General features: G+C 38.3%; 1 protein-coding gene across 2 annotated transcripts in view; it reads right to left on the bottom strand.

Annotated features, from left to right (window-relative positions):
• Positions 1 to 26,533, bottom strand: part of FCHSD2 (FCH and double SH3 domains 2) — a 255,056-nt gene that overhangs the window by 44,820 nt on the left and 183,703 nt on the right. Inside the window, exons 9-11 of one of the 2 annotated variants that reach the window (XM_030557388.1) lie at positions 16,510 to 16,632; positions 6,470 to 6,565; positions 5,329 to 5,400 (exon numbers count right to left, since the gene is read on the bottom strand). In XM_030557388.1, the coding sequence (XP_030413248.1) occupies positions 5,329 to 5,400; positions 6,470 to 6,565; positions 16,510 to 16,632 (291 nt within the window). The remainder of the gene's footprint in view (positions 1 to 5,328; positions 5,401 to 6,469; positions 6,566 to 16,509; positions 16,633 to 26,533) is intronic. The other variant, XM_030557397.1, reaches the window with a different exon arrangement.

Here is a 26,533-nt window from a genome sequence, read left to right as displayed (position 1 = left end):
TGAGTTTGAAATACTTCTGCACTCTAATTTTTGGTGTTGAATTTTGAATCCTTGATTTATTTTTCATTGTTTATTTAAAAAACATTCATACCCACTCACTCAAATTCATCTGAAGGAACTACAAGAAAATTTAATTTTCTGGTACAGTATAGAGTGAAATTTGCACAGAGACTCACAATTCTTCACTTTGTGCAGACAGCCAACTATCATAGCAGCTGCACTTCCCTCTAGCTATTCCCATATACAACACATTGTCGTATAAACAGAAATACAGAAAAATGGCTGTTTATTAAGTATCCAGAGTGAAGAGGAGATCTTCTGAATCAGTCTTGGCACAGATACTGACTCTACGGTCATCTATTCTGGTAGTGACTTAAAACATCAGTAGACAGAAGATCTGCGTAATTGGTCTCTATTTTTAAATTACTTCAACAATTGACCTTGTTTTTAACCAGTTGTTCAGAATCAGACATGGACAAAGTTTACTGAATGCTGCTATCAACATGGTCTCTAGATTCCACAAAAATTTATGTTAGACATTTTAATTTCCCCATATGCATAGTAAGGCAGGAACCATGTTAAAACTCAGCCACAGCTCACAGAGCCGTTGACTGAGTTTGTAATTCTCCATAATTTTCTTCACAACTGACCTTTTAATAAACTTCAGATATGATTACCCAGTGATGAGCTCCCAAAAGCCTAAGAACCGGTTCCCTACTGGGTCCTCGGCGGCACTTCAGCGGCGGGGTCTTCACTCGCTCTTGGTTTTCGGCGGCATTTCAGCGGCGGGTCCTTAACTGGGAGCAAGTGAAGGACCTGCCACCAAAGTGCCGCCGAAGATCTGGTAGGGAACCGCGCGGTGAGTACAAGCCCCATGTGCCTGTCTCTCCCCCCACGACCCATCCTACCCCAACCCACATCCTGCCTCCCCTCAGGACGCACAACCCATCAACCCGCCCCACTCCTTGTCCCCTGATCAGCCCCCTGCTGACACTCCCCCCACCAATTGCCCCCCAGGACCCCACCCCCTACCCAACAAGCCCTGCTCCCTGTCCCTCGCTGCCCCGACCCCATCCACCACCACCTCGACAGATCCCCGGAACTCCCACGCCTATCCAACGCCGCCCCCCCCAATCCCAGTCCCCTGACCATCCCCGCAGAACCTTTGCCCCATCCAACCCCCACCCTCATCTCCCTATCCCCGGGACTCCCTGCCCCTTATCTAATCTCCCTGGCCCCTTACCATGCTGCTTACCCCTGCCTTCCCCCACTCCCGGAGCCTCAGTGTGCTGCGTCCAGGAGCGGCCATGGACAGTGCTGCACCGGCGTGGCTCCAGTGGGACCTGAGCTCACAGCCCCGCCCCCTTACCATGTGGGGGGGTTGGATAAGGGGCAGGAAGTCCCAGGGACAAGGAGGGGGGGTTGGATAGGGCAGAGGTTCGGGGGGGGCGGTCAAGGGACGGGGAGTGGGGTGGGGGTTGGGTAGGGGGGAAGGTGGAAGAGGTGCCGGGGAGAAGCCTCAGCGATTTTTGCCTCACTTGCTCCCCCAGTCTGGGCGGCCCTGCCAACTCCTCCTCCCAGCCCCAGTCCAGCCCTCTTACCATGCCTCTCAAAGCGGCAGGCACTGCAGAACTGCGCTGGCGCCTCAGCATCCTGCAGCTCTGCGAGGGGCGGAGGACGTGGGGGAGGGGCCGGGGGAGCCTCCCCAGCTGGGAGCTCAGGCGGGACAGACAGGACTGTCCCGCGGGCCATGACCGGAGTTTGTCCACCCGCCCACCCCTTCAGCAACCGGTTCTACACTGGTTTCTAAATTTAACAACCGGTTCTTGTGAACCGGCTCCAGCTCACCACTGTAATTACCATATCACAAGTCCCAGACTGTAAACCTGTCTCTTAGGAGGGTCACTCAAACAAAAGAACCTTCAGTGACATCAGCCACTCACAGGATATGTCAAATTAGATGGATAATTTTACAGCTTTATGAAGTCCCCACTTAGGAAAGACACCAGCATTTATTTACCTCACCTATTGAACTGAATGGTTGTATTTCTTCTCAGCAGCAATTCATAATACCTGAAGCAGTAACATTGAACATATCAACATTGGCTTAATTTCCAGTAAAGCTACAGTTAAAAATTATCTAATTATTTTGTACCATTTTGAAATGTATGTCATTTTTAAATACCTTTTCAGGTAGGAAATTAGGGCCTGATTTTGCAGACTGTGCAGAAGTAGTGTAACTGGACTTGGAGCTACTCATGTAAGCAAGGACTGCACATCACTGGGTCCTCCTTACTTCTTCACTGACTCACTAAGGAGCCTTAAGTGTAAGTTTAATTTCATTAACACCCACTTCAAGGCCCTTTTATATTGCCAGAGCGATGTAAAGAGGACCTTAGTGGAAATGAGAATCAAGCCCATACATTTTTATAAAGAGAAAATGTTTCTAGTCTGAGTCGGAACAAATGTGGACAAACTCACCTGCACGTTCAAGAAAATAGTGAAATTATTATCTCTGCTCTCAAATACAATTTAGAATATCAGGTCTTAAAAGTTATAATCTTCAGCATGGTCCTTAAGGAACTAAACTGCGGAACACCCACTAATGTTACTGGACGTTCAAAGTTTACTTCCTGCACCGCACCCATGCTGAAAATGTACTAACATCAAAAGGCACATTTAAGTGTGTCTTATAAATTAAATACTTTTAAAAAAAATTAAACTTGGTTAAGTTAGTAACTGTTAATGCCAACTAGCACTAGTTTAACCTGGCTGAGAGAAAGATAACAATCCTAATACTGTAACAGGAGACAACTGTAATTACAAAGGCAGTGAGTAGAAAAACAGGAAGGAGAATTGCTTCAAAAGTTTAGTGTCAGCTCTTTGTTGCCATTATCATCATTTTTTTGGAGATGCTTTTCATTATTTGTTGCAGTTTCTCACATGATAACATGTAGTTCAAGGAAGAGGATCCTTTTCCAGTCAGGAAGTATAAAAAAAAGCTGGCTAATTTTCTTTAATATTTTGCCATGCTCTTAAAGACATGCTTATCTAAGTATTGTGGGGATGGACAATATGTATTCTGTACAATGAACTTTGTTGACTTCTGATTAGAAGTTCATTTTGTGCTCTAAACAGACGTCCTGATGATTAAACTCTCCATTATGTTAGCTAGAACGCTCTTCATCTATACACTGCACAGGTTAACTGAATTCCTTTTCTTCTGGAGGAAAAAAGTGTCCCCCAAAATGCATTTATTTTTTCTACTCATTCTGAAAGCCCTTGTGTGTCTGTAAATTTCCCTCTTGAAAGTAGCAAAAACTAGACCTGGTTAAGATTTATTTTTCGGTCAGAAAATATCAATTAATCAAAACTGAAATTTCTCCTTTAGAAAAAAGTTTTGATATTGTTGAAATATCCCATTTCAACATTTCTGAAACAAACAAGTTCTGTTTTTTGGGTCAAAAGAATTGTTTAGAAATTTAAGTTAATTTATAGAAAAATGTAAAAAAGTCAAAATCAAAATGAAATGTCTTGAAATTATCAAAACAAACATTTCAAATAACCTAATTAGAATTTTCTTTCCAGAATTTTGGTTCACAGAAATGTTGAAGATGTTGACTTTTTGCCCTGATTCAGGATGGTAAAATTTTCTGAAGTACTGAAAATTTTCATGGGTCAGGAAAACAGCTCCCCACCTATCTCTACTAAACCCCTCATGGCAACTGTCAACGACAGTCTGTTGAGAGAGAGAATTATCAGCTTCCTCCTTTCAGAGGCTGAAGGCACTGGCTTTACTGCACTCTTCGCTCCTGAGAGCTTTGGACAACTCAGGGACTGTATGACAATCCTTTATATTCCATGGTACTGGGGAGCTCAACAGTTAAGCCAGGCATTCATATGTAAAACCAGAAAATACCATAATTCATCTGATAACAGCTCCTAAAAACCCCAAACAGGGACCAGAGCTCTGCTGTGTCAGGAACTTATTCTGCAAGGAAACTCAAAACTGTCCTTTGGAAAAATAGTATTTTAGCTAAGAATGGCAGATCACTCTACAGTATATTTTCTTAACCTTTTAGAATGAAAATAATCATGCCTATCCCATTAAAACTAAAATGCAACAAACCCATTGTATCTCAGAAAATCTTCCACACAAAATGGCAGGAAATAAGTGGCATAAATGCACAATAGTTATAAATCCTTCAGTCTTAATTATAATTTGACTTACTAGACTTACCACTTCTGACTGAAATTCAGAAGCAAAAACCTTGAGTGAAAACGTAAAATGTAAAAAGATTATTCCCACTTTCACACAGTTCTAGACACCATTCTTGACCCAATTAAGTGAGAAGTATTTGACAGTAAAGACATGAAGCTTTTTATGATTTTCTTGGGGAAACAGAGAATTTCAGAAACAGCTAAAATTCCAGGAAAAGGCCGTGCAAGGGGAAAAAACAAAACAAAACAAAACAAAAGAGTAATCCTGAACTTGTGTATGGTCAGGCAAGTGAGAGATAAAGTGTCTTTAAAATACTGAGGCATGATGTTTTACATCCTTGGCTCTGAATGCTCTGGCACTGCTTTCTAGGAAGTTCTTGAAGCTCAGAGCATCAGAAATGCTTATTTGACAAGGCGAAACACACAGTGACCACCTCAAAGAAGAATCTTATTTGTAATGTTGGGGACTTTATGAAACTAAACTAAGGTTCAATTTCACATGCGGGTAGTTATCTAGAAAAAAAAGGGAGAATTTATGTGGTTTGCGGGGGCTGGTTATCAGCACGCTAGTGGCTCCCTTGTATGTTATGAGTCTCAGTCTAATTTTACGTTGACAGAGAGCGAGAGAGAGAGAGAGAGAGAGAGATACACCCTGAAATCATACATGAAAGCACGGAACTGATATGTATCTACTTAAAAAAATATTGTTGAAGACCCTTGTCTTGTATGTATTACAAATATCTTCAGTTATATTAGAAGATGAAATACTGAGATAAGTCTCTATGCATGTCAGAGGAGTGACAATTACACACTTCACTATATATCCTCAAGTTGTGAAATTTTAATTACAAATGATGTGCAAAAGCACAAGATACTTCAGAATGCAAGAAGCTATAAGTGAGAAACTGATTCATACAATTAACATAACATGAAACAAGAAAATGGTAATTTAACTATTAGTTCTCAAAATGGAGCAAGTGAGTTATGTCCTTATATATTATGCATTCAGTTGCTACTTATGCATGACAGTGAACTTAGCACTCACATTAGCATGCATACCAGTAATACCACAAATGCCAAACACTGATGACAAATACTACCATATACCTCTGCTATAGTCATTCTCATAGCACTGACAGGTGAAGGCTCAATATCCACCAGCTGAACTGCATTAAAACTCTGAATGACAAAGATTGCACAAGGACAAAAACACAGAGCACACTATTAGAATTACAATGCACACACAAGTGAGGAAATTCAGCACACAGTACTATGAACAACCTAGCACTTTATGTAAACAATTTGCTCCATGGAGAAGTTAGGCAAAAATTAAAATTGCTTATCGTTTGTTAAGATGGAAAGCCAAAAGATAACATTTTAATTTCAAGGGTGATTTTGTTACAGTGGTTAGTGTTTATTTCTGGCAAAGTTACTCATACAGTCCATAACATATCCATTAATACAATTTCTGGATTTAAACATTCAATGTGAGGGCCAGGCCTTTTTTCCCCAAGCAGAATTTACCAAGTCTGAACCAAGGAATTAAAAAGCTGTATAAGGTTCTCTCTTTTTAAACTTAGTTCAAAATAGTACTTATACCAAACTCTAGGAGAATGAAAAATCAACATAGACAATTTCTATTTTTAAAAAACCCTTCAGGAACTTATCCATTATACTGTGATTTACTCAATTATAATTTCACCAGTGATTTTTCTGAAAAGTGGAATATGTCAAAAGACTGCATGTATTTAGAAACCAATTTGGAATACAGTGTCAACTGTATCCTATTTATTTAAACCAAAAAGTGTATATTTTTCTCGAGTAAACTGAAGGGAATAGGACATTTGATTTGGCAAATCATTAAATTGTCTATTTGTAACCCTACCTCTATGGATGTTTGGAGAACCTCGCCAGAATATAACAGAGTTTAATAGGTTTAGGAAAAACTGTTAGCTCAAAACAGAAATCCAGGACGTTAGTCATGCAAGCAGGAGGCAAAAATAGTGCATTTCTTTTGCAGGTGACAATACTGGCATTGTTTGTAGCTTTATTGTAATTACACTCCTATTGTAAGCAGAGTTGGTGAAATCAGGTCAGTGACCTCTACCTATTCGAAGGAATACCAGCAGTGTTAGTGAACACTGAAAGATCAGCAAATAAGGCTAGTTTCTTACAGTTTACCCCCCCAAAAACCTTGTTAAGATCAGAACTGGAATAAATGAATCACAGAATTTAAGAATGCCCTTACGGTGTCGCTGTCACTAGGCTGGAATTGGAAGGGTTGTGGTTTGTGAAATACAGAGTTCTCCTGTAAAAACAGTTGAAGATTGTAATCCCGCACCACCTGAAAAGAGAACAAATTCCAGTTTAGACTTTTTTATTTTGTAGAATTGGGGCATATTATATTTAGTGCTGCAAGGATAAAATTAACACACTGTACTTCAAATAGGGCCCAATTCTGCAGCTGCTCCATGCATGGAACTCCCATTGGTTTCAATAGGAATTCTGTCCAGGGACAAGTGGCAGAGTCAGGCCCTAAGGCAATGACCCTATAAATGATTGCTCACAAGGGCTCTGTGGGGTGCTATCAGTGCAGAATTGAGTTCTAAATAATTATCTAACCTTGTTTTTAGATAAGTACCAGAGATTATCCAATGGAAAATCCCAGTGCAAAAGGAAAAGCGGGGAACAAAGCAAAGAGACAAATATATAACATTTCAGTTACACAAACACTTGACCACTTATGGATAATTCTCCAAACACAATTTGTATTTTAACAAATTGAAATGTTGTCATATTTTCCATAAACAGTCAGACTTTGATTAATCATAGGATCCCTAGAAACTACTTGATAAAACATTTGAAAAACGAAGCTTTAGTTGAGTTCTTTATAACTGAATGTATATTACAGATGGAAAAATTGTAAGATAAAAAGTGCGCATCTTTTATACCGAGGTTAATAGTGTGCCAATTAAAAACTGCTTTAGCTACAGTTAAAAACATACCACTAACCTGCAATTTCCAATACATTAAACAAAGTATTTACACATCAGTCAGTGCGCATTCACACAAATACTTAGCAATTTGATTTAAAAAAAATGTAACTTGCTGAACAGAGATTTTAGTACTTTTACTGTTGGAAATAACGTTTAACACATTTATGTGTAACTATATGGCCACATATATATTACTAAGGCTGACAATTTAAATGCAGATTTCTATCTGGGGATTTAAAATATGTTTACACAGTTAATATTCATTTGGCCACACTGTGAAAGAGACAGGATTTTGGATGATAGTTTTTGCTGCTAAGTAGGATGTATTCCATAACATATTAAAATACAGAAATATGTTGCTGAAAGTTCATTTTTTAACCACTCAACCTAAGTCAAGAAAGGTAAGTAAAAGTATTCCTCATTAGCAGTAACTCACTCACATTTGGTAATATGGTACACATTTACTGCAACTGTGTACCTACTAATCCCAAATACACTCTATGTAAAGTGCAGATGACAAATTCAATTTGTGACACCCACATTTAATGAGAAATGTGTTTAATAAGTTTTTGCATTTGATTTTCCTGGTTTTTAAACATGAGATTAAGACACTAAAATGTATTTATTTCACTTTGTACTGTTGAAAATATAGGGTCTTTGCACTGACAGCAAACTCTAATGTGTCCAGACAGGGAAATAGAGAAAAATTAAAAGTACTATTATACTACAATGTATTCACAATGCTCCAAAGTCCCATAAAAAAAGTATTTCACCTCTAAATTTAGAGGAAATTTCATACTACATGTATGGAAAATTATTTTTATATTTCTTATAACTCAAATATTTCAATTTCTTTTCCAGATTAGTCTTTAAGCCTCCTCCTTAAAGAGAATTTACTCATCTATAAGTTTTCCATTTCTGTAGTTTTTGAATGACCCTCCCCTCCTTATAAAAAAAGTTTCTATAATTTGTCATGCTTGGATAACTAAACCAACCAAACAGAAATGGGGAACAAGACCTGGGAAATGGGTTGGAAACAGGAGGGAGCACGGGCTATAATGGCAGAGAGGAAGGAGGGTCAGGGCAAAGCTGGGAGGCAAGATCAAACCAGTATCTTAGATGCCTTTATATAAATGCAAGAAGTATGGGTAATAAGCAGGAAGAACTGGAAGTGCTAATAAATAAATACAACTATGACATTATTGGCATTACTGAAACTTGGTGGGATAATACACATGACTGGAATGTTGGTGTGGATGGGTATAGTTTGCTCAGGAAGGATAGACAGGGGAAAAAGGGAGGAGGTGTTGCCTTATATATTAAAAATGTACACACTTGGACTGAGGTGGAGATGGACATAGGAGACGGAAGGGTGGAGAGTCTCTGGGTTAGGCTAAAAGGGGTAAAAAACACAGGTGATGTCGTGCTGGGAGTCTACTACAGGCCACCTAATCAGGCGGAAGAGGTGGATGAGGCTTTTTTCAAACAATTAACAAAATCATCCAAAGCCCAAGATTTGGTGGTGATGGGGGACTTCAACTATCCAGATATATGTTGGGAAAATAACACCGCGGGGCACAGACTATCCAATAAGTTCCTGGACTGCATTGCAGACAACTTTTTATTTCAGAAAGTTGAAAAAGCTACTAGGGGGGAAGCTGTTCTAGACTTGATTTTAACCAATGGGGAGGAACTTGTTGAGAATTTAAAAGTAGAAGGAAGCTTGGGTGAAAGTGATCATGAAATCATAGAATTTGCAATTCTAAGGAAAGGTAGAAGGGAGTACAGCAGAATAGAGACAATGGATTTCAGGAAGGCGGATTTTGGTAAGCTCAGAGAGCTGATAGGCAAGGTCCCATGGGAATTAAGACTGAGGGGAAAAACAACTGAGGAAAGTTGGCAGTTTTTCAAAGGGACGCTATTAAGAGCCCAAAAGCAAGTTATTCCGATGGTTAGGAAAGATAGAAAATGTGGCAAAAGACCACCTTGGCTTACCCTTGAGATCTTGCGTGACCTACAAAATAAAAAGGCGTCATATAAAAAATGGAAACTAGGTCAGATCACGAAGGATGAATATAGGCAAATAACACAGGAATGCAGAGGCAAGATTAGAAAAGCAAAGGCACAAAATGAACTCAAACTAGCTATGGGAATAAAGGGAAACAAGAAGACTTTTTATCAATACATTAGAAGCAAGAGGAAGACTAAGGACAGGGTAGGCCCACTGCTCAATGAGGAGGGGGTAACAGTAACGGGAGACTTGGAAATGGCAGAGATGCTTAATGACTTCTTTGTTTCGGTCTTCACTGAGAAGTCTGAAGGAATGCCTAGTATAGTGAATGCTTACAGGAAGAGGGTAGGTTTAGAAGAGAAAATAAGGAAAGAGCAAGTAAAAAATCACTTAGAAAAGTTAGATGCCTGCAAGTCACCAGGGCCTGATGGAATGCATCCTAGAATACTCAAGGAGTTAATGGAAGAGGTATCTGAGCCTCTAGCTATTATCTTTGGGAAATCATGGGAGACGGGGGAGATTCCAGAAGACTGGAAGGGGGCAAATATAGTGCCCATCTATAAAAAGGGAAATAAAAACAACAAGGGAAACTACAGACCAGTTAGTTTAACTTCTGTGCCAGGGAAGATAATGGAGCAGGTAATCAAAGAAATCATCTGCAAACACTTGGAAGGTGGTAAGGTGATAGGGAATAGCCAGCATGGATTTGTAAAGAACAAATCATGTCAAACTAATCTGATAGCATTCTTTGATAGGATAACGAGCATTGTGGATAAGGGAGAAGCGGTGGATGTGATATACCTAGACTTTAGTAAGGCATTTGATACAGTTTCGCATGATATTCTTATAGATAAGCTAGGAAAGTACAATTTAGATGGGGCTACTATAAGGTGGGTGCATAACTGGCTGGATAACCGTACTCAGAGAGTAGTTGTTAATGGCTCCCAATCCTGCTGGAAAGGTATAACAAGTGGGGTTCTGCAGGGGTCTGTTTTGGGACCGGTTCTGTTCAATATCTTCATCAACGATTTAGATGTTGGCATAGAAAGTACGCTTATTAAGTTTGCGGACGATACCAAACTGGGAGGGACTGCAACTGCTCTGGAGGACAGGGTCAAAATTCAAAACGATCTGGACAAATTGGAGAAATGGTCTGAGGTAAACAGGATGAAGTTCAATAAAGATAAATGCAAAGTGCTCCACTTAGGAAGGAACAATCAGTTTCACACATACAGAATGGGAAGAGACCGTCTAGGAAGGAGTATGGCAGAAAGAGATCTAGGGGTCATAGTGGACCACAAGCTTAATATGAGTGAACAGTGTGATACTGTTGCAAAAAAAGCAAACATGATTCTGGGATGCATTAACAGGTGTGTTGTAAACAAGACACGAGAAGTCATTCTTCCGCTTTACTCTGCGCTGGTTAGGCCTCAACTGGAGTATTGTGTCCAGTTCTGGGCACCGCATTTCAAGAAAGATGTGGAGAAATTGGAGAGGGTCCAGAGAAGAGCAACAAGAATGATTAAAGGTCTTGAGAACATGACCTATGAAGGAAGGCTGAAGGAATTGGGTTTGTTTAGTTTGGAAAAGAGAAGACTGAGAGGGGACATGATAGCAGTTTTCAGGTATCTAAAAGGGTGTCATCAGGAGGAGGGAGAAAACTTGTTCACCTTAGCCTCCAATGATAGAACAAGAAGCAATGGGCTTAAACTGCAGCAAGGGAGATTTAGGCTGGACATTAGGAAAAAGTTCCTAACTGTCAGGGTAGTCAAACACTGGAATAGATTGCCTAGGGAAGTTGTGGAATCTCCATCGCTGAAGATATTTAAGAGTAGGTTAGATAAATGTCTATCCGGGATGGTCTAGACAGTATTTGGTCCTGCCATGAGGGCAGGGGACTGGACTCGATGACCTCTCGAGGTCCCTTCCAGTCCTAGAGTCTATGAGTCTATGAGTCTATGAAATTGCTTAACTAAAATACTCACTTTTACTCTAACACCAAAGGAAGCTTTTTTTCAGAAATGTATTAGCAGCAAAACAAAGGATAATAGGAAGGGAAGCCCATGGTGTTCCTTGGTTAGATCATTCTATACTAGAAGGCTATAGTACAACATTAAGATATGGCCTAGTGAATGCTTCTGTTTTCTGAACCATCTTTTTTTAAAAATTTTTATTTTGGGGTGATTATATTCTCAATCCCAAAGTTACATGAAAGAGAAAACGTTAATGAAATTTCCTTACTTAAAAAAGGAAAGGAAAGAATTAAAGTGACAAGAGTTCTCAACCCAAACCTCCCTCTACCCCTTCTCCTGAGGAAGTCGTCTTCTAGCTCCAGAAACCTTCCCCAGTCCTCATTTCCTACTGGAACCAAGTGCACTAGTACATGTCAGTGCGCATACTTGAATATGAGACTAAGACACACGTACATACATGTGTACATTTTAACATCTAAATGTGTGATCAGATTACATTATTAAATGCATTCAGTTTAACCTGAATACATTAAAATATACGTATGTTCCAGCTTTCTCGGTCCTGAAAGGAGCTATGAGTTTTGGTTAGGGCTTCGATAGCTGAGAGGTGTTGGTAGCTGGTAGTTTTGAAACTGGAGGATAAATTTGCAGTTTTGGGAGAGGGGCTGGGTATTTGTCACTGAGGTGAGGTCATTTCCATGTGATATTGTGATCACACAATCAGACTAACGGTATTTATCATTAGCTTGCACATTTAAATATAACACACTAGGTATACTGAATTCAGAGATTTAAAGGGCAATGGATCCTTTAAAATGCAGACTTTGCAGAAAATGGCAGGAGACCCAGCCAAAAGGCTGCTAAGGCCTACTGGCTCCTTCTGATACATTCTTAAGGTGGTGAGGGACGGGGAGGCAGAGTACTAACCTTTCACTCTCATCTTTCAGATGGTATCAGAAAGAGCCAAGTCCGGAATGTGATGGAGTACCCTAAAGGGATTAATGGAGGCCAGATGGGCCAATTACCAATCAAACAGCAAATAAGGGAGATATAGACTGGGTAAAGAGCCTTGATTATAGGGAAGCTCACCTGAGCAGAAGTGAGCTGGGGTAGTATAAACCCAGGAAGCTGGCAACAGCAAGGGCTGCTGGGAGGGTGTTGGTGGTCATCCTCTGTTTAACAGAGAGGGAAGGAGGGAACCCAGGGAAGAGTAGGACCCAGAAAGAGGGCATAGTGGCATTCCCTGAAGAGATCATGGTGGAGAAGAGAGCCTGTGGAATGCAGGGTAGGAAGCAGCAAGGTCTGGGACTGAACAGCGGAAGTGTCACTGACAGGACAGTGAAATGGAAGACTGCCTGGGTAACTGTGGGAGTGACAGAGACTTTGAAGAACTAAACCCCAGAAGGGGGGGAATGCTGAGTGACCTGGCTGGAGGGCTGAGTCACAAAAAGGACGCTGCAATTCTTGGAGTGAGAGAGGGGCTGCAGGCTGACAGGGAGATGGTGTGCAATCGCAGGAAGGGCTGTCAGCCTTGCAGAGCTAATCCCTAGAACAATCAGGAGGAGGCACCATCCCTGTGATGAGCGAAGCACCCGGTGACAGGCAGAAAATCTCCCAGTCACCTCATTCAGATTTAATGCACTCTACATATGCACTTGTTCTGAACTGATCATCTAGCAAATGCACATTTAAAGAAAAAAAGCAGCAGCTGACAAATGTGTATGAAGGATTAAGGGGAAGTGAGGACAACTGGTCCATTTTTACACCATTCTTGATAGATGCTTGGAGACTGACCATACCACACATACTGAGCATACCATTTTCAAACACTGCAACTATTTAAAACCAACATTTTTTTTTATTTTAGCAAAGCATTCCTTACTGAGGACATCATAAATGCTACATTGGAAATTTTGCAACAAAGCTGCTTTTCAAGTTAATTCAGTGTAGAAAACGGCTTGTATTCTACACTTGTATAACTCAAAAGTGGATCACTTTTTCCAAAGAAAAAATTAACCTCAACAAGACCATACATGTGAGTGTTTCTCTCAAAAGGATCATTATTTAGTTACGAATGACAGAAGATGACTATATAGCTATATTATTATTACTGTCCTGTTACAGTAGACTGTATGTCCAGCAAATAAACACTTCTGGGGCATTAAGTACAGTGTATCTGGCAATTTTTCTGAAAATAAAGAGACTGCCTTAAGCAGCACATTTTAAGGATTCAGCAGCAACATTTCAAAATTAACCTGTATTTTTAAATTCAGAAATTAACTGCATTCCTCACTAATGCAAATCCTTCAGATGCAATAAATTACAATTCAATATATTATTTTCTCTGGTCCACCTCCTAAAAACCAAATGGTTAGAATGTGCTAGCTTAATCTGACCGTATGAAATACTAATTACATAATGCACAGTTAGTTACTGGTGTGTATTATAAAACTGACACTGCAATCTGGGTTGCTGTACCTTCTCTGTAGAACTAGATCTCAGAAATTCAGCAGTTTAGAAAAAACTAATGGGATTTTACCAAAGTGTTCCAAAGAAAATTAACCTTTAAAATGAAAATTTCGAAAATTTAAGTCCAAAAAGTAAAACACTTGTGTAAGAACAGGCAGTTAAAAAGCAAGTTGAATTACAGGTTATGCAGGTCTCTCCAAATTAGCATGAGTAAAACCTCCATACCACAACACATCACAGCATCATGAACTATGTATAAGCTCCATTCTATAGAAAAACATTTTAGCAGGAAAGGTATAACTAATACATTTTAGAAAACCTCTACAAATGACTTAAAGTATCGTTTCCACGTGTATTTTTTAGGTCTGGTGTTTAGAAAATTACCAAGAAGGAAGCATGAAAGGTTAGGAATCTCTTTTTCATTGTATCGAGACTTGATGGTCACAAGGTATGGAATCCTAAAGTTTCCACTGCTTCAGGACTGAATTTCAGTTTTAGGTGGAGGAAGAATGAAACTTTTAGCTGACTTTGCTTTTTATTTTAAAAAATGGCAGCTGTTTAAAGCAGCTCAATGGTCTAGAATGTTAGTAGTAGGTCCAGCAAAGATGGATTAGTGGTCAAAGGGCAGGTGAGGCAGTCAAAGTAAACAATAAATGTATCTGTCTTGACTACCTAACAGGTGATGGCAGGTTACTTTTATTTATTTTGATGTATAGAAATGCTAAAAATGGTGCACTTTCATATGCTGTAGGTCAGGGGTCCTCAAACTGGGGGTCGGGACCACACAGGGGGGTTGTAAAGTTCTTACATGGGGGTCACGAGTTGTCAGCCTCCACCCCAAACTCTGCTTTGCCTCCAGCATTTATAATGTGTTAAATATATAAAAAAGCATTTAATTGATGGGGGGGGCACACTCAGAGGTTTGCTATGTGAAAGGGGTTACCAGTAAAAAGTCTGAGAATCACTGCTCTAGGTGCTCTTGAAATACTTAAAAATATATCCCATTGCTTTTGGTTAAATGCCCTCAGCTCTGGAATTCACCTTCTCTCAACTTTGGTTTGTTCAAGTCCTGCCAGGATGCCTGTAAAACATGCTGAAGGGCAGAGGAGAGAGACTGGAGAGATAATATACTTCAGTGAGTTTGGAGGTATTTTTACTGTCATTCTGACCTGCTGAGTTTTTATAGCAGTAGAATTTTAATAACTCATACAGGCCGTTAGTATTGGATAGGTTCTTGTCTAAATGTAAAAAACAAATTTCTCACATAGCTGTGCATTTTCACACCAGCACATACACACACAACAAGCAGTAATGTAATACAATCTTTCTGTTTAAGGATAAAGAAAAGGAAAACAGAAAAGAATGAGTTAACGCCAACATAACGAACTAGCTAACAGCTGTAGAAGTTATTTTCAGACATGACTGCTGTGGTAACTTTTTTTTTGCTTCTCTAGGTGTTGTGGTAGCTTGGAGAGGCTGAAAACAGAACTACTTATTCCAGATACAAAGCAGAAAATTGTTACTGTACAAAATAAAATGTATCCACAAACTTCTGGTTGAGTAGACACTTGCTGGCACAAACTCTCTCTCTAGCTAAATTCCATAAAAAATACAACAAAGGTATTTTCTATGCAAGCGACCTTTAGAAATGACAGTTTAGACAGTCAATTCAGAGAAAAAAAGGGAAGTATTGCACCTTGCATTCTGATTATGAAGCATTTACTAAAAATTAATTAATATGCACAAACTCTATAAACATGTGGTCACTATAAAATATTATACTAATTTTGGAGAGCATCAACAGGTCAACTATCAAGTCTTTAGGCAAAACTATGACACATACAAAAGCAAAAGATTAAAGTAAACTCCTTTGTCTGCAGAAGGCTAAAAGGTATTTTCATCTTCTACCTTGAAATTGCCAAATAAACTCAAGATTGGCTAGAATATAGCAGTTCATTTTTAATCTGTCCATTACACTCTACAGCTAATAAAAAGTAAGTTCACTGCTCCAAAACTACTATAACAAGATGAATGGGGAATGATTTTAAAGAAATATGTTGTTTGGTATCTATCTGAGTCAACATTCAGAGGTGCATAAATAATATACTCTATTCCTGTATGAGTGAGCATGGCTCATACAAGGAATATTACAATTATATCATAATACCTGAAGTCTAGTTGGCTTGGGTTTTATTGGAAATCTTTAATAGTATTCAGGGTTTGCAGGAGAGGAGGTTATGCAAGTTGATATGCCACAACATGAATTTGTAAATGACTAGCCCTATTTCTGAATTTGGTTACTTGGGGCAAAGAAACAAAGATGTTAATTACAAAGATCCTAATCTGTTTTCTATATTGGTCAATTTCAAATCCAAAAAAGAATCATATGTTAGGCTGTTTTGTTTTTAAGTTGATAGTTAATGACTAAAAAAAATGATCCAAACAGTTTCATACTGCTATTGCTTCACAGATTACTAATGCTGCTTCAAAATCCTCATGTAGAGTGAAGCGCAGTTTCTCTTTCTAAGCCTGTAGAGTGAACATAATTGGACACTTCCCAATTGCTGCTGCAGTACCTAAAGAATCTGTAGAATGCTAATGCACTCAAGAGAATGCAGTACTTTTGCAGCAACAGGGAAATTTCCCAAAAATCTTCCTTTAGGTTTTGTCAAATTGAATATAATACAGGGACGAACAGAAATATAATACACCTTAAGAATTCTGTATATTTGTCAATATATTTAGGGAATGAATCTCTAGTGTCCAAAAGATAAGACCAATATCTTACTGTATGTTTTAACTCTTCAGCTATAAAGAATAATTCAGTTAAAAGGCTTACCCTGCTGGAAGTTTCCAATAAAAATTGGAATGTATTCTGTACAGCTTGGCATGTCTCTAGCTCAGTCCTGCTGAATGCCATTAAATAATCCTTAAGGTGATCATATACATTCCCATCAAGAACCTGTATAAAGAAGGGAAGAATTATAAAAGAAAAGTAATTAAAAAGTGTGCAGGATAATTTGCTTTATTTATATTCATTTTTTAGATTTATTATCCAAATTCTCTAAACACAATGATCAGAATGGCCTGGAAGGGTGAACATCTTTCCCTAGCCATAGTAGCAAAGTCATTGTCTTAATTCCACTAGATGGCATCACAGAGCACTATAACAACAAGTGTATTTCAATAAATATGTTTTCCGTGCAGTTATGTAATGTATCCATAGCAGAATGCTGAGGTCAGGTTTGGATAACTGATTTCACTTAGAGATATGTTCTTAATGAGAAGTAAGTAACCTTGCAAGTAAAAGGACATGTAGCTTCTACTGCCGAGGATGTACTTTATTGTGAAGCATTCTAAATGCTGCCATGGGGAGGTTAATAAAAAAGTCGTAATCTGAAATATAGATAATATTGACTACAGCAAGAACTACCTGGTTTCTGTTATTTTATGTATATACACACACACAAACAACCTATCCATGCACACAAATATCAGCTGCACAAAAGCACTGCCTATCACTCATGTTGCAAACTATTATTAACAACATTAAGGCACAGCTCAGAGGCCATGTTGTGCTAACTGCTGTAAAAATTACATTGTAAAACCTAATCCACACAAAATTGTGCCAGTTTAATTTAACATATATTGGCAAACTGATTAAACCACTGCAACTGTGTGTGTACAGACATTCTTATATCATCTTAAATTTGGTGTATATTCTTTAAGCTGATATAAACATGTATGCCAACACACAAAGTTGCACCGGTTTAACTAAATCAGGCAAGGAAAATAGTGCCTGTTTTCAGATTTCTTTGAAAACAGTTTTCGATTAGTGTGGTTAGTGCAAGTATTTGGTTGCATGTGCTTCAATCTTGTCGAAAGCCTTGATGTTCTCCACCTTTGGTGTTATTTGCTGTAAAAGTAGGTGTTCTAGAACCTTGACACACACAGAAAGCAGTGATATTGGGTAGTAGCTTGATGCCTGGTTCGGGTCTTTATCAGGTTTTGCGAGGCCGATGACTTTTGACATGCACCAAATTTTCGGCAGTCTTCTTTCACTGGTGGCCCTTGTGAAGAATTGAGTCAGCCATGAATGGGTGCATGGGCCAAGATGTTTCAGGAACTCTTGAAGAATGTTGACACAGCCAGCAGCAGTGCCAGACTTGATGTTCTGTAGCACTCTGTCCAGCTCTGGAATTGTGACAGGTTCAGGGCAAGCTCTGGATTTTTGCTGTCTGTGGAAGATCCTCTAATCGATCTGGACTCCACTTTTCACTTCTTTTTCCAGGGGTGTCTTTCCCATGTGAAGCAGGAGACTGTCTACTTGGTTAGCACTTGCAGATGATCAGCTTGACCTCACTGCAGCGTACGAAACTGTGTGTATGTGGCACGGGGTCCACTTGTTAAAATATCAAGAGTCCTCCCATCATGGATTACTGATGCCATCGAACTGCTACTTCAAGACTGATGGTTCAGGATGCATGTGGGTGAAAAAACAAGTTGGAAACGCTGGAAAAACAGATGAATGGGTTACTCCAGTGGGTCTGTTCTTACCCCAATCTTGTTCATTCTATACATCAATGACCTGCCACCAACCCAAGTAAAGCACGGAGGTTCATCTATGCAGACATCATCTGCTGCAGACTACAGGCTCTGACTTTCTCTGAGATGGAGAACACCCTGAGTAACAACAACACTGCAAAGCTGACTACTGCAAGACATGGTGCCTTCAGCTTAGTCCCAGCAAAACAGTCTCTAGCACATTCCACCTCCACCATGCCAATGCTAAGAGGGAATTAAATATCATAATGAATGGGTTCTTTAATAAGAAAAACAGTAACTGTTTAGGCAACATTACGGTAACATAATTAAATTCTCTCTCTCTCTCACACCCTATCCACCAGGAAATTTAAAAGAAAGGACTCCAAAATAAAGTAGGTCATGTTGCACATACATAATGTCTTTTATTCTAGTTCCTCTTGGTACAGCATAGCTCTACTACTTCACTCTTTTGTTTAAATTATTCAATATCTACAAGTTAATGTTACCGGAATCTTAGCTTCTGCCTTTCCTGACTTTTTGTGATTTTAATTGAGCAAGCAATATTATTATGCTCACATATGCATTCAAACACTTCCAACAGCTTGTCCAACTGACACATTTTCAGAGGACACAAAGTGGAAAATAGTTTTAATTGTGGCCCCTGCTTTAGAAAAAACAGGAAGTATTACACTAGCTTCATACTGTTTCTATTTTATCCACTGATTGGACTCCCAGGTCCTGTGTTGAAGAGCTCTGACCACACAGGTTATACAGATGGTCAACTAGCATTACAGCACTGAAATGGGCAATGAAATACTCCACAAAGCAGCACATAAAGCAGTAAGAACCTCTGAACTTGAGAACTATATTTATTGTGAACCCCCCTCAATTAATTAAAATTGGCTTTAATATAAGAACTCTTCCAAACCCTGATAATACTTGTTTGTTGGAGTTATAAATGAGGGCAACATAATGCTTCCTTATTTGACAGCAAAATAAACCCCATGAGTAAAGAACATGATAGAACGTCAAATAATGACACTTCCATCATTTCCATTTTCTTGACTCTAATGCTGGTGAGTTACAAGATGCCTTAAGCATTTTTCTATTATATCAAATTGTAACTATTATAGCAAATTGGTGAGTTGGGTATTATAAATTAAGAGCTGGTTGGGCAAATTATACATAAAAATATGTATAATAGATTAGTAGGTATATACCTTTATACATATGAATTTTTCTGACTAGAACTACACAATAAATGATTTGCCCAAGGCAGAGGCAGTCCTTGTCAAATTCCAGATGGCCAGTCTCACGATCAAACTATTGAATGAGATTTCTTTTCAAAAATATATATTGATATTTTAATACCTATATATAAGGATTCCTATGTATTTCTTTTAAAACAGCAGGGACTCTTATACTTGAACACTGCAAATCAAATCTGGCTAGATATTTACAAAAATATCTACTTTACAGCTTGAAGAGGAAGATGAAAAACCAACAATTGCATAATCACAGTGTTTGTCCCCCTTCCTGTATCTCAACAGGCTATTATCATATTAAGACCACACAAAATATTGTGTACAAAATGAGGATACCCATGTAAAAAAAGACTAGGGGACTCTTCCCATTTAATTTTTGACATCATCAGGACTCAAGATAATACCAAGTTATGTAATGCAGAATTAGGTTTTCCAAGAAAGCAAGCAGTATTTAATATAAAATCTGTTCCATTCAGATGAACTGTCATCTTAAAGATGAGAAAATTTAAACCCCATTAAATATCACTGAATCAGACATTTTCAAAATGGCTTAACTAAATTCTATATATTTTTTAATTTCACAGATGTTTAAACAGGGTTGAAAAATAGAATGTTTTGAATATCCTGCTTTTGAATACAGACTTTAGAATATTTGATTCTAAATGGCTTCCTAATAGAGGATATGAAATTTCTCAATTCTAATTTGCTTCATGATTTTGTCAGTATCATAGCTTCCTTTTAATTCTTCTCTCTCTCTAGTTAGAAGTTGTAGTGGTCTGAATAATTTTATATTATGTTATAGATTTCCCTGCATTCAAAGATTTAAGTGGAACTGAACTACAGATATTTTAAGTATATTTGGATGTTTGCCTGCCGTCACCCTTCAAAAATGTAACTGTAGAAATGACATGACATATTCACTGAATATCTCGCATGTTCATTTAAGTAATTATTTATTTAGTGGTCTCTTTTACTGTAGTATTCACAGGCCTCAATTATAGTGGATATCAAAACTAGTATTTAAGTATTAAATCATGAACCAGAAACATTTAAAGAGTATTACCATTCCTGGAAAGCTCAAAAAAAGTGTATCCTGATTTTTTACTCTCTCTCTCTCTAAAATTCCAAGGGACAACTAGAAATTGTTTGAGCCAGGCATAGTGTGAACAGGTGCAGTACTAGGCTTCCAGACAGATCTGCCAGTCCATTTCAATCATTACTTGAAACATTCTTGCTGTTCTAATTACGATCTTATCGTGAGCAGAGATTGCTGAAATGTGTGTGTTTTTGTAATATGAACAAGCTTCCACCGATGAAAATTTAGTGTATTAACCTAATGGACCATATTAGCTTCCCCAACAAATAAATAACATTCGCAAAACATGCCTGCAAGCTTGCATAGCACCCATTGATACTAGACTGGTTTACAGTGTTGAGTCCTTTAATGAACGCTGAATATAGCTTTTCTTTTTTAAACTAAAAATTCTTTTTTTCCCCCTTTTAATACAGGGGAACTATATGACAATACCTATTGTAGAGTTTAATGGTATGATTCATGGATGGAATGCTAGTTTAAATTTATAATTGCTTATTTTTGGCTTTTGGTGTCACATACATAATACTACTCAGCAACTTCTTTGTGCTTTTTTTTTTTTCCTGTTACAAAGTTCAGGAAACAATATAGTTGATGTTGGTGGCTAGAATTTCCTTATATGGGTGGAGGTAATGTAACAAAATTAGACCTGACCTTGACCTGCCTTATCCATTCATGCAGTTTAAGGAAAAGTTTTAAATGAACTAAACAAAGTTAATTGTGTTTGCTATGTTATCTGTTACCTCAATGATATTACATTATGCTGGTATAGCAGGTTTTCCTGTTTAATAATCAAAGCAAAAGCAGAAACTAGATTCTCAAGTCTTCCTTCTTTAGGTACAGTGTATCAAAAAAACCCAAATCTAGGTTCTTACACCACCCTTTAGCTGGGATCAACATACCATACGTATGTGTGTCTGATCCGCTCTGTTTGTATCGGAACTAGACTATAATTCATCGGAATACAGGGACTGTGCCTTTATTATTAATTATTTTTTATTAGTGTAGCACCTAAATACCCCATCTGAGATTGGGCTCTAATTGCTAGGCACTGTACAAAGACTTAGTTGGAGAAAGTCCCTGCCTTGATGAGTTTACAGTAAAAATAGATAAAACAAGAAAAAAGTGCAAGGAGAAACAGGCACAGAGAGGTGAGGTGGCTTGCTCAAAGTCACACAGCAGGTTAATGAAAAAAGACAAGAACGAACCCAGCTTTTTTGATTCAGTTCCATGCACTATTCACTAGGCCATGCTGTTTGTATTTGTTTCTTTTAGTACAAGCACACCGTTGGCACGTGATAAACAACAACTCACTTCCTGTGTTGTGCCACAAACTTAAAATTATTATTTTCATCACTTTCCTTCTAAATTTCTCAAGTTAATACTATCCTAAACCTTTACTTTCCTAGCAGTTTTAAAACTGTCAAGCCCATTTAAACTGCACAGTGCACAAGCAAGACAAAAGTTTCCCAGTGTTTGGTTCAAAACAAAATATACCTTTACCCCATTAAATATACGGTATAATCTTGATCATGCAAATATTCTGGTGGATGTTGTAGTTTTCAATAATCAAAGGAATTTTCAACATAATGTCTTTGGGAGATGTGACCCAGTTTTAGATAGCTGGGAGTTTCAGATAACCAAGGTTGAACTATATTGCAAGAAGCGTAGAAGTTTGTGATCAGCAGAACATAAGATGATGAGAATTCATTATACACACAGTAAAAGCTAGAACTGCTTAGGGCAACATGCACATTTATTAAGGCAACAGTTAATTTTAGCACCACACTTCAGCTCTTTTTGTGAGAAGTCTAATATAAAAAAGGCAAACCCTGTTTTGTATTTTTTATATTTATCCCAGGAATGCTAACAGGTCACAGTTTGTTATGGGTCCTTGGTCCTGGTGGCTAGTTTGTACCGTACCTGATATTGAGAATTTCTCAAAAATTTATCACCTAATGATTAAGAAAAATTAGGATGACCAAGTCGTCATTAAAAAAATCCCCTAACTCACACACTCACCAGTAATGCATCTGAAGAAGTGAAGTTTTTTACCCACGAAAGCTTATGCCCAAATATATCTGTTAGTCTTTAAGGCGCCACCGGACTCCTTGTTGTTTTTGTGGATACAGACTAACACAGCTACCCCTTGATACTTGTCACTAGTAATGAATTCAACACAACTCAATGGGGTTGGCTGACATCAGCAGTATTCTGATTAGCAATACATGAGACCGTTAGCCAAAGACAAGAAGAAAGAAAGGAAGGAAGGTCAGGAAAACCCATCCTTTTTAGTTAACAGTTGCATTCCACAATTTTTTCCTCTCCAAATATTGGTCCAACTCTTTCAAAAACTGCTTTAGTTGCTATTCCTGGCAGTTGTTTATTCCACTGACTAACTTTTCTTTATACAGACAAAGAGACATTTCTTCTCATAACATGACCTGTAATGCAGTATTCCCAGAATGTTCAGCTTTATATAAATAATGCAGAAAGTCGTGTGTTTTATTCTCCTTTCCCTGATACTCCTTTACCTTTTAATGTTTATGCTATTCATTGGACATATTCCATTTTAATGTATGATTTCTAGTCTCGTACATTTCTGTAAACTGAACTGTAGAATCCACTCACTACCATGAACTTCTACTCTGTACAAGTAATTCTTCATTTTTATACAAAGGAAGGCATGTAACAATAGAATTTGACACTGGAAAAACTGAAAGTATGGCAATAAAGTTAACACAAATTATTCTTTGATTCTCATTGCAATCCATTCATTTTCCTCCATCCTGAACCACTTTCCTTCACAACAGCCCTCTTCTCCCTCAATACCAAAACCAACTTTTATCAACCCTCTAGGTAACACTTGCTGATGGCTTCAGTTTACTATCAGGTATCAGTTTACTACGATATTCAAAGTTTTCCTAAAGTCAAATGAACATTATTTACTTTATCTAAACTTTTTCAGAGCCTCAGAGTAGTCATAAATTTCTATTTAGGCTATCCTTATATAAAATATTAACTTAGGTATAAATAAGGAATAATTGAATTAAAGTATCAGAGGGATAGCCGTGTCCGATGAAGTGGGTATTCACCCACGAAAGCTCATGCTCCAAAATGTCTGTTAGTCTATAAGGTGCCACAGGACTCTTTGCTGCTTTTACAATTCAATTAAAGTTAATGGAGTTACACTGGTGTAAGAGTGGAGACTCAGGCCTTCTAGATCTAATTTCTTAAGAGCCTCTCTTGAATATATGGGTCATCTTAGCTTCTTTAGAGTACATCAGTACACCTATTGTTTCCAAAGAGGACATTGTGTACCGGCAGTTCTTGGGTTTATCTTACCACTTCCTTCATAATTTTGGAATAAACTTGATGGACCAGGACTTTTGTCAGTTTTCAGACTTTTTAAAAATAAATCATTCCGGAATACAAATCACAGAAGTGTAGGGCTAGACGGAACATCAAAAGGCCATCCAGTCCATCCTCGCATGCCGAGGGAGGATTAAGTATATTTAGATCACCTTAACCGGCGTTTGTCTCACCTTCTCTTAAAAAGCTTCAAGAACATGGATTCCACAACTTCCCATGAAGCCTATTCCAGTGCTTACCGATCCTTATAGTTAGAAAGTTTTTTCCTAATAAATCTCCCTTGTTTTAAACTAAGCCGACTACTTCTTGTCCTACCTTCAGTGGACATGAAGAACAATTGATCACTGTCCTCTTTATAACAGCACTTATCTGATTCGTATACTGTGCCTATCACAATAGTATCTGAGCTGCCTTCTGGTAGTGCATTAAGTGATGTGGCTAACATTTGTCATTTGTTCTCTCATTCTCTCCACTGGGTGCAAATTGTGCATGCAGTGAGTGCTTTGTTTTGGTAAGTATTTTGCTGTTGGGTTTTTTTATGTATATGCTGCTATATGTTTATATTAGAAAAGGCAGGTTAAAGAAGTGTGCTTTGCACTGGGAGTGGAAGGTGGTTATGCCCATGATAATCAGAGCCACAAAGGTTTTGGGAGGCTTGGGAATAAATCTGAAATGGAGGCCCCCCAACCCAACAAAAAACAAAACAAAACAAAACCAATCCACACCAAAAAAACCAGGTGCAATAACAGAAGGGAGGCCCCAAGGGAAGGGTGAGGGGTTTGGAGAGCAAGCGCACCCTGCAATCATCCCACAGTGATGGCTTCTGTGTGGGGGGCTGGCTCCAGCTCCTCATCGGAGTACTGCGACCTGGCGCATCGGGTCGCAGTGCTATCTCACTCAAAATTTGGCCTGGCCATTCCTCATCATGATAAAGGCATAGCTGGGCAAAACCCTAATGGCACTGTGACCTGTTCACCAGGGTTACACTGCATTAGGTTTTGGGAGCCCTCTCAAACAGGGGGCCTGAGACAAAATGGTCCCTCCTCATCTTTCCACACCCATTACTGATAAGTTCCCAGTTCCTATGGGAGCTCATTCTACAGTCTCACACCAGCCCCAAGAAAGCCATTACCCACAGATGAGCTTTCTCCTTTATTGTAGAGGACCATTATGTTAGAAAATTGGAGCTGTCAACCATGATTTTCATTCAGGAGCTTCAGGTGATCTTTTAGATATCCTGGGCCCAAAATATTGGTGCCTTGAAGATAAGAACCTAGACCTTGAACTTCACTCAATAGTTTATGAAAAGCCACACAAACACACACACAATATGTCATACTTATCAACTATATGTTTACTTCCTTGTTTTCTTTTCTTTACCTCTACATATATTTCATTTGTTAACAGAAGGAACCCAAATACTGATCACTGTAGGTTTACAATCTATTTTATTTACTCTTAGAGGATTTGTAAACATACTCCCTTAATCTGTCTAGTTTGGGTATAATGGATTTAAGTTGCAATTAAAAAAAAATACAAATTAGTTTCATTCCCCCAAATTGTACATAGATTTAAACATACTAACCATATATGAACATACTAAACATATATAACGATGTTTCAAAGTGTCCCACAGACTTGACAGTTACCAATCTGATTCAAATCACACAGGGCCTTTTCAAAATAATGAATTCATGCTAAATACTAGATAGTTAACAGATTTAAGTGGGTATAGTTAATGTGCACAACTCTGCTTTTTTAAAAAATCTGTTATAAAACTATACTAGTTTTACTAAAATTGAGGAGTACAATGGAAAAAAATCAATTTAATACTATTTTTAGCTACTTCTGCCGTTCACACAAATGATCAATACGCCCATTAAAGGAAAATGGTATGAGCCCCATGGTACTGCAATCACTGTAAGAGCTGAATAATGGGGAAAAAAACAATATAGCTGCATGCTAAGGTATAGCAGCTGCACTGCAGCATTAAAGATTAAACTCTATTTCCCAAATATCACTTGAGACTTTGGCATGTCAATTATAACATACTTTTTTTTTAAGTCCATTCTCTCATTTATTCATGGAGGAGTAATGCTAATGAGATAAATATGCAATCCCTCTGAGCACCATTGGGAGAGTCAACAGTAAGAAACTTTACAATGTACCACTCTGTCTTTGTGTTTAAAATTTTTTTGAAAGGTTTGTCCCCTTTTAGATATATGCATTTATCCTACCAATGGAGTTCAGAGATTGCTATAAAGGAACCTTCATGAAAGCAGTTTGTCTTCATGAGGTCACTCAAAATGGGTTTGCTTTATTAAGTTTCCATAAACTTGACTAAATTTTCCCCCTCCCATGACTTTTCGCCTTTCGTCATGCTCTTACCATCTGTGAACTTAAGACACTATGGTGACGTGCCAGTATGAGTTTCTTGATATATAGTGAACACACTTCAGCATGTTTTCATTGTTAACTGTGGGCAGGGAAAAATAGGAGTGGTGGATAGATGGGTGGATCAGCCAGTTAATTTAATACAATTTTTACCTGATGTGAACAAATTAATGTTTAGCAAGAATAAAACAAAT

Source organism: Gopherus evgoodei, chromosome 1, assembly GCF_007399415.2.
Source record: "Gopherus evgoodei ecotype Sinaloan lineage chromosome 1, rGopEvg1_v1.p, whole genome shotgun sequence".
Lineage (NCBI taxonomy): Eukaryota > Metazoa > Chordata > Testudines > Testudinidae > Gopherus > Gopherus evgoodei.
This window is presented reverse-complemented; position numbering and strand designations above follow the sequence as displayed.